We start from the raw sequence: 8,863 nt of genomic DNA on the forward strand, positions 1-8,863 counted from the left end.
GAACAACCCACGGCACCGGGCGAACGTAGGAGCGTTCCCCCGAGGGAGCGTGAGGGGGCGGCTGCAGGCTGGCAAATACTCGCGAGTTTTAAGCCGTTCTAAATGAAGGTCTGAAGGGGAAGCCGGTTTTCCGCCGCTTTAAAACCGCTCTCTTGGCTTTGTTAAGCGTGAAATATCACTTATTAATAGCAATAGTCAGTTCTTTTCCCCTCTCCTTTTTCCCCTCAGTGCGTTTTTACACGGCCTCTGGGCGCCGGACGGGGTTGTTTGTTGAGGAACTCGTACATTTCATACAAAGTTTCAACCTGAGGAAAATATTTGTGGTATAAAAGTATAATCCTCTGTTGGGAGAAAAGGGAAGAAGAAAAAAAAAAAAGAGGCTGGTGAGCAAGCAATACACACACTCTCAAGCACTCATTTTTCTGATGTTAACGCCACCCGTCAGAAGAAGGCGGCGCAGGCCGGAGGAGCCATCACCAGCTGCATCCCGCTCGGGATGTCAAAAACAGCAGCCGGTATTCCAGCAAACCGCACAGCGAGGTTCGCAAGGGCTCGAAGTCGAGGGGGAAGAGTCCAGTGCCCGCAGCGTTCGTCTCCCGTGGGCACACCTCTGGCAGTTTGCGGCATTGGGGTGCTGAGCGTGCCATGTGGCACGTACCGGATAAAAAAAAAAAAACACAAAAAACCTCACCCGTATTTGCATGGACCTGTTTAGCACAGAGCTGATCTCAAGTGTAAAATTACACCTGTGACGTAACGGCTTTTACTTCACCAGTGTTACAAGCGGCTTCCAGGATGACTAAAAGCGTAGAGGGGAAAAAAAATATTTCCTTTGTTTGTTTCTGTTTTATTTATTTCATCATCTGGAGACCTTTGCAAAATTGGTGGTGTTCCCCTTTACACTCGGTTTCCTCTGTTTCTGATTGAATAATCAAGGAGGTGAAGGTATGCACACAAAAAAAAAAAAATCGAAAAACAAAAAAAAAAGAAGTAGATGAGGGAGCCAAGCCTGCAATTTGTCCGAGGGAGCCAGGTTCGTGGAGAACTGTCGAGGCTGGTCCTTCATAAAAGGATCGAATCAAATAAAGGCACCGAAATAAACCCGTTTTGTTTGTGCGCACCGCGCTCCACTGTGCGGAGCTCCCTCTGGAGGCCGCTGCCTCTGCGGAGTTCTTCCAAAGAGCCCAGGTTTCATCGCACCGTGGGTCTTCCTCCCCTGGGGGTGGTCAGGCTGGAGTCCACATCTCCCTGCTGGCTAAGGGCTGCCCTAGGCAGGCCCATGGCGAGGTTTGACCTTCTCCAGAAGAACATGTAGCTTGCCATTTCCTCGATGGGTTAGGTCATCCAGAAATCAGGTCTAAAGATAGCCAGGGATGCCAAAATCTGCAGCTCATCTTGATTTCCAAAGCGCTTCTCCTCTCCCCCAAGCAGCTGAACAGCAGTTCGGTGTCAAGAACCACACGGGCCAATATGTGGTGAGGTCTCCTGAATGTTGTGGTAATACAAGTTGTTATTCATAAGAGTTATCTCCACAAAGGAAGACAGGGCAGCTGGCAGCTTTCACCTGCTCTGTGAACCCTCTTCCAGGAGGTATTTTCCCCTCCCAGTCCTTCCGTAGGTATCATTGGTAGCCTGCTGCTCCAGTGGGCCATGGCACAGACCTCTTACCAGGGCTGTGCAGAGGTAGTGGTGGTTTATGTCTCGTCAGTCCTGCCTGTTGTCAGAGCTTTTCACCAGTATGGCAACCTGAGGAGGGGAGGAAAGCTAGCCGCGGAGCACACCGCTGCAGGAAAACTGCCCGCATGGGCCACAAGTCTATGCCCCAGGGACCTGGGCCAGAAAGCTGGTGTGAGTAGAGAAAATCCTTCTGCGTGACCACTGATGTCTCTGCGTTGCTCTAGAAGCAATTAACTTTTCTGTATTTTTTTCTTTTTTGCCCTTTACCATGTTAGGGAAGAGCTTTTCAGAGGGGCTCAGCTGGGGATTAGCCAGCCAAGGTGATGTCCTGCTACCTCCCACAGAAGCAGTATTTCTACATGGTGTCCTTTGCAGCAAATCCAGCACGAAGCTCACCCCTAGCGCACTTCAGGCTTCGTTTCTCACGGCTTACAACCTGCCGGGGTGTCCTGGTTGCCCCAGATCCACCCTGGTTACATCAGCTGCTCTGCCAGGCTCTTGTGCTTCTCTACAGGTGACGTTTGAATCAGATGAGTGGTCTAAAAAAAATTCCCGCTGCAGGTCCAATATGCTTCTGCTGCCTGCGTAAAGCCTTTTAAACTCATAGCTGAGTGCGAGGCTCAGTCACGTTGTATTCCTCTGCATATTTTATAACGAGCTCTGCTTGAGAAAATGTAGACACTGCTTGGTGCTCAAATTCATTGCAGAAAATGACAGAGGAGCACTCTACTCCCTCTGAAGGTATTTATTTCTTTTTTTATAAAACCAGGGCTTATTTGAGGACAAATTAAAAATAGCCTTGCAAGTTACTCTGAGCTTTAATCTCCCATGTGATGTTGCATCATACATGATGAGAAGGAAATTCCTTCAGGCTCTAAATAAACCTATTATCATTTAATCTCTAATGGGTTATTCTGAAATCCAAACAGAACACATCTTTTGTGCATTTGCACAGCAACAAAGATCACTCCGGATTTCCAAGCCCTAGCAGAGGCTTAGAAAAGCATAAAAAAGGAAACAAGCAGCCAGGAGCAGGCTGGAGAAGAGCAGCAGGCTAAGCTGCTGTGACAGACAGCTGTGAAGGTGTGGCAGCATCGGGCAGGCATGGGATGGGGACCCTCCGGCTCGATAGTGACAACACCTTGGGCTTCTGCCACTTCCCTCTTTCCACAAAAATACACCTGCAGCAGGATGGTGCCTTTCCCAGAGGATGCAAGCGTCCCTGTGGTGTCCTGTCTGCCCCAGGTGGGCGAGGGGGACAGGGGTTAGCTCTGCACGGGCCACATGTCCCCTCGCATCCCTTAGCCGGCAGCTGGCATCCTCTGAGGTGCTAGTTGCCCTCTGCCCATCACCGCTGCCACGCTGCCCTGGCCCTTGAGGCGAGTGCTTGAAGTTTTTCTTCACTAATAACTATACTGTAACTTAAAAAGGAAGCTTTCTTTTTCTTAATATGTAACAACATCCACTTTACTGAGCTGGAAATTCATAAACAATGCCTATGTTTTTCCTAGGAAACATCTACTTTCCTAAAGGAAAAAAAAAGCACTAGCCCAACAGTCACTTCTAAAAAAGGTTTATATAGTTTACTGGCATTTCAAAGAGGTGGCCTCCCCAGTCCAAGAGGGTGTGTATGTGGTACCCGACACAAAGTCAAGATGGAACAGGAGGTAAATATTGCTGTTTTCTTCTCGCCCTCAATTTTTAAATTCATCTGAAGCACCAAATGTGAAAGACCTTGACTTGTTCAGCCTATGCAATGCACCTATTTGAAATACACTTACCTTTGACTCTCTTGTGAACGGCTTCCTGCGTCAATGAGGATAGAAAACACAGATACACTGTTAAGCACAGGCAGCTGCATTAACGAAGGAAGAACACAACTACAGGTGTGCAAATTTAATCAACCGTCATTTAATTCAATACAGTAGAAGTTGTCTTTACATACGTATGTCCACGGACACATTTAACACACCAAAGGAAAGAAGAGAGGACTGCTGAAAAATCATGATTGTTCTCTCTCTCTATTTTTACACAAAGCAAAATATACAGAAAAATACACATCCTGCCTTAACGTCCTACCTGACATTGTCAATATGCTGCCACAATGACAATGAGCTTCCAGCAGCCCTGCAAGCCTCATGTGCACGGGGTTCTGTAGACAGAGCTGTTCTGCAAGCCTAAAATTTTGCTTAATTGCCAAACATCTTAGAAGACATAAAGAAACATGACAAATATCACAGTGTTATCACATTAAATAATAAAAAGTCCATTAACGCTTTACAAATACAGCTTTTGACAAAGTCTAGGAATGATCAAATCCTCATCCTAAGAAAATCTCTCAGATGCGTCAAAGGCCACATTCAGGTAAGCACAGACTGCTGTTTCAATCCACAGTTTCCAGGAACACATCTCCTTAGCGTTAGCAGGTCCCCAAGAGAATCCTTAAATAATACAGAGGAAAACTTTACCCTCACTTCCTCTTACAAGGATGACTGCTTAGCATATACTGGCTGTATGCTTGGTAACATGCAAATCACAGAATCCCTGCTGCTGAAAGCTCGTCAACTAAACAAGACCAGCACAGGGTAGACAGGATGGGCATATATGTAAACAAACTTACTTATCAGCTTGCTTCTTGGAAGCATGTTAAATAGGATTCTTCTTTCCCAACTTTATAATCCAATGATCAGGTATCCGGCCAAAACTCATTTTTAGAATCAATATAAAATCTCAGTGAATATACACACTCAAGTGCTTATGAAGTGCAGTAAACATAAGGCAGGGTAGAAACCAGTAAACTGAAGTTATTAAGCGAAAAATAAGACAAATGAAACAAAGACTTGTTTTCTTATTTTTTGCTTTAAAGTGCGCCTGACCAAGAATTAGGGCAAGGAAAAAGTTCCCTTATGCTCTATGGCATAGAGCAGTTTTGTCCTGAGTATTTTTTTACTGCTGTATCTGGGGAGGACCAAAGTGCGGTAGCAGGTACTGGCAAAAGGATAGAACTCATCTGGATTTTCTGCTTTATGTTCTGCAATAGTAAATGTAAAATATTCCAGTCCGTATCCAGGGATTCGATCAGATCCTGTCAAAAAAGCTGGAAGGGGAAAAAGAAAAACAAAACCAAGTTAGCAAATTAAAAAAAAAACCAAACACAAGAGAATGTTATCAGAGGATGAAAATCATGAGGGAAAAATAGTGTAAAAACAGGGCTATTTCCATAAGCTAATGATTATGCTTTGTTGAATTTGCACCTGAATATAACAAATTCTCTTCCTGATTCATAATTATAAGTGCTCTTGTACTTTTATTTATATAGACTTTGTGGATGAGAAAGGCCAGGCTAGGTTTTACCTTCCGCATTTAAAAAGGATGAGCTAGTTTCTGCGATCCTTTGAGAAAGCTAAACTGCTTACAGCACCATAGTCTGTTCACACAAGTTGAGGCCTCAGACCAACAACTGATAACCACAAACGTAAAGGATCAAGTAATTGCAAGGTTCAGGGCGGTCAGATGCACTCAGGCAAGCCTCAAGGGATGTGAGAAGGGTCAGAACTGTGCCTGCGCAATTCTTTGTGTTACCACTTTGTGGCAGGAGTGGGTTGGAGGGAAACATGTCCAAAAGTAGTTTGGAACTATAGTATTGTTCATGTGCAAGCATCTAAAATGACTGTTGTGGGGGAGAGAAAAGGGCTACAAAAAGTTTAAAATGCCTGATACATTACCAAAAAACATTTTCTTTTTTTCTTCTGGGAGTTTGTAAAACACAGTCCAAAAATTCCTGATGGTTTTATCTAACTTTTTGTACTCGCTGTACTTCACATTCTGTCAAAGAGGTAAAAATAAAACTGGCCAGTTAATTCTCACTATTTCCATTTTTATTTAAAACAACAACAGTTTATCCAGTAAATTTGATAATACTGTTCATAGATATTAAAATCCTCTTAACCTCTGGAATCTGTTTGTTCATTTGTCTTTCAAAGACTCATATGACAGTCCCTGATTTTTAGTCCCCTTTATTCTTCTACCTGCTGTAGATTAGAAACTGACTCAAAACAAGAACACAAATCAAGAAAAGAGAAAGTCCCTTGCGCTTCTGTTTTTCTGTTCATGACCTATGCACTCAAGAAAAGAACAGGTCAGAGAGAGTTTATGCTCAGCAGACATAGCAGAAGTACCCTGTGCTTGTATTCAATACCTCTTGCAGCAGACTCCAGTCGTATTTTTTGTGTCCCTGGAGAACAATCTGGAGCTCTGCAGGGAGAAACATCTTCCACTTTACAGCTGGGCAGCCTCTTAAAAACCCTTTCTTAAAGTCCTCAAATGGCTTCTGTATCGATTCATTGCACACATAATTCACATACAAGTCAACAAATTCCTTCCTGCAAAGATATTTTGAATGAAACAAGCGATGCAATAGGCGCTTTTTTTAAAAGAAGAATTATAGAGAACTTTATGCCTTTACTCTGTATGACCTGCTCTCCTGTATTTACCGAGAGCAGTCATCACTGGCAATTATTTATTCACTGAATGAGCTGGGAGGATCATCACAAAAAAAGGGAATGCTGGCCTATATGGATTCATTTTGATCATTCTCTTTGTACTTCACGTGAACTCTCAAATGAAATCCCATCAGACACTTCACTATAAAGATGGAACTTAGCAGACGTAAATGGTGTAAATTTGTCAAATCTCCCACTGAATGCCCAAGAATTACCCTGAAATCAAAATAAGTATTTGCACAGCTGCTAATCAGTACAGTTTCACTCTTCTATTTGTGATGGGGATTTACTTAGTGACGACGTACTTGTACAATCAATTCAATCTAAATGCTATACTTTAAGCTTCCTAAACAGCCATTTCGTGCATCCCTGTGGGTCCTCAGATCATCTGCGTAACTCAGGCCACAGAATTTCTCTCTGTTCCCTGTGCTGAGGGTAATATTGAAACAATACCTTATTGATAGACTGCTCCTCCTCTGTTACATATGAGATACATTCCATACATGTAACAAAGCAGGAAACATTTTGCTCGTAAAATAACCTCGTAGAGGTGTACCTATAGCTGAATTTCCCAGTCAAGTTGTCTGCATTTCCCTGAAAATATAGTTCAGGGGTATTTTATACATTTGCTAGGAATTTCCCTGATAAGGCCAGGCATCTCTGTATATGCAGATGCCAGGATGTCCAAAGATCCCCTCCCTATCCACTGCTTGCACAAACTGCCGATGTCTAGCACATATGCAGCACATACAACAAAAACCAAAAGCATACAACCTACTGGACCAAGACCAACAGCACCAAGCTGATGTTCAATATTTTCTAAGTGTATGTGGGGATGGATATAGGTATGGTATTTCATCTGCTCATAACAAGACAATACAATAAGAAAAATAAAAATAAAACTGACCTGTTATCCCTAGTGACCGGAATGTTGGCACCATTTTCTTTAAGTTCAACAATGGAACCTCCTTCTATTATCTACACAAATAAATGAAAACATTAGATGCTATATCTACATATGACAGATAAGTATGTGCTACATCTATCATTCATTCTTTCTGTACAGCCTGACATAGCGCTCTTACTAGTTTGAGTTTACAGGCAAGTCGTGTCATTTGCAGTGGGAGATTGTCTTGCCTGAGTCTGCATGGCACGTCTGAACGGCATAATAATGTCTTACCGTGAATTCCCTGTCCAGGCTCTCAGGGTCATAACCAGATTCTTCATCCAAAATTCCCTGAAGTGTCCTTTCAAAAAACAAAGAGAAAAAAAGAGAGAAGAAACATGACCATCCAATGCACTTTCAAATTCTGCTGAAAACTATCCTTGGACAGACAGTATTTAAATTCATATACATACAGAACACCTATACTCACATAGATCTTCCTATATGGCCCTAAACTGATGTGTACACTTATGTGTGTTGCCATAAGCTGAGGGCAAATGCTTTCACCACGAAGGATTCCAGGAAAGTCCATCCCCATGCCCTGTGGGAATAACTTTACACAAAGTTCTGTGGCAAGCAGGCTTGGACCATAGCTTTGTTCTTCCAAATATCATCTAGCGAGGAATTAAGTGTTGACCAGTGGGATGATCTGGTAGAACTGTTTTGGGGTGCAGCACCTCTCAAAGTATTGCTGGCAACCTGATGTTTCAGCCCACTTCAATAATCACTGGCTCGTGGGAAGGGGCTCTCATCTTCTTGGCTGTTTATAGCACTTGTGTAGAAAGCTGGGCTTCAGGGGCCTAGAAGCTTTACATTGGTGACCTCTTGCTGCTCTATCTGCCTGAAATCTCCTTTCCCAGCGTGTGGAAACACCGCATATGGGTTCTCAGATTTGGCATAACCGCAGCATATGGTAATATTGTTCTTGTGCATATCATTGTGGAAACTGGTAATTGGTAAATCAGAAAATACCCCAACATTAGTAATGAGGTTCTCAGTTCTTCCAAATCTGAACTACAGCTCAAAGTGGTTTTGAACTATATATTCACAGCGTGGACTTAACTTCACGTAGAGCAGAAATCTGAGCCCTTCTAAGCCATGGGGCTTAGCTTCGTATTTTGGTGATGCCAGCCTCTGTTCAAGAGCAACATCCGTGCCCCAGACAAGGATCACCTTGGAAGTCTGTGGCTTTTAGCAGCTCTGCAACAGCAAACGTAGCTGTCATGGATACCCCAAATACGGCCTTGGGGATCTCTGCACATCGTCAAGCGAGGAGACCCCCCGCTGTAGCTTCTTGCCTCAGCCTGGCTCATACCGGCCTACATCTGGCAACAGCTCCTTGAGGTCCTCCAGGGTGGGTGCCAGGCCCAGCAGCTTCTTGTAGAGAGCCAAGGGGAAGGGGAAGGGCGCCAGGCAGCCGTTATACAGGGCCATTCCACACAGTGTCCCGATCCGGAAGAAAGTGTCATCGCAGCTCGACACCTGGTTAGAAACAAACACATTTACAAAAATCCATGTCTGCCTTTCCCTGGAGCAATCCCTCTGCCTCCCCGGCCTGGCGCCTTACCTGGCTGGGGAACCACATTAGGCCAGAGGGGAGGAGGTGGAAAGCCCCGCTGCTGGACTGGCAGAGGCTCCTGGTGGCGACACTGAAGAGATCCTGCGCTGGCCCGCCTTCGTCCACTCCTGCCTCTCCTATGAACGCCACCTGCGAGACCCGAGGCACCCATAGCGACTG

General features: G+C 44.3%; 1 protein-coding gene across 1 annotated transcript in view; it reads right to left on the reverse strand.

Annotated features, from left to right (window-relative positions):
* Positions 1–4,559: 4,559 nt before the first annotated feature.
* The window catches only part of LOC104294166 (probable E3 ubiquitin-protein ligase HERC4), an 18,518-nt gene continuing 14,214 nt past the window's right edge, over positions 4,560–8,863 (reverse strand). The window contains exons 17-23 of the mRNA XM_009893747.1: positions 8,693–8,860; positions 8,441–8,607; positions 7,360–7,426; positions 7,087–7,157; positions 5,876–6,059; positions 5,403–5,502; positions 4,560–4,774 (exon numbers count right to left, since the gene is read on the reverse strand). Of these exons, the coding sequence (XP_009892049.1) occupies positions 4,560–4,774; positions 5,403–5,502; positions 5,876–6,059; positions 7,087–7,157; positions 7,360–7,426; positions 8,441–8,607; positions 8,693–8,860 (972 nt within the window). The remainder of the gene's footprint in view (positions 4,775–5,402; positions 5,503–5,875; positions 6,060–7,086; positions 7,158–7,359; positions 7,427–8,440; positions 8,608–8,692; positions 8,861–8,863) is intronic.

Source organism: Charadrius vociferus, unplaced genomic scaffold (assembly GCF_000708025.1).
Source record: "Charadrius vociferus isolate BGI_N301 unplaced genomic scaffold, ASM70802v2 scaffold59, whole genome shotgun sequence".
Taxonomy (NCBI): domain Eukaryota; kingdom Metazoa; phylum Chordata; class Aves; order Charadriiformes; family Charadriidae; genus Charadrius; species Charadrius vociferus.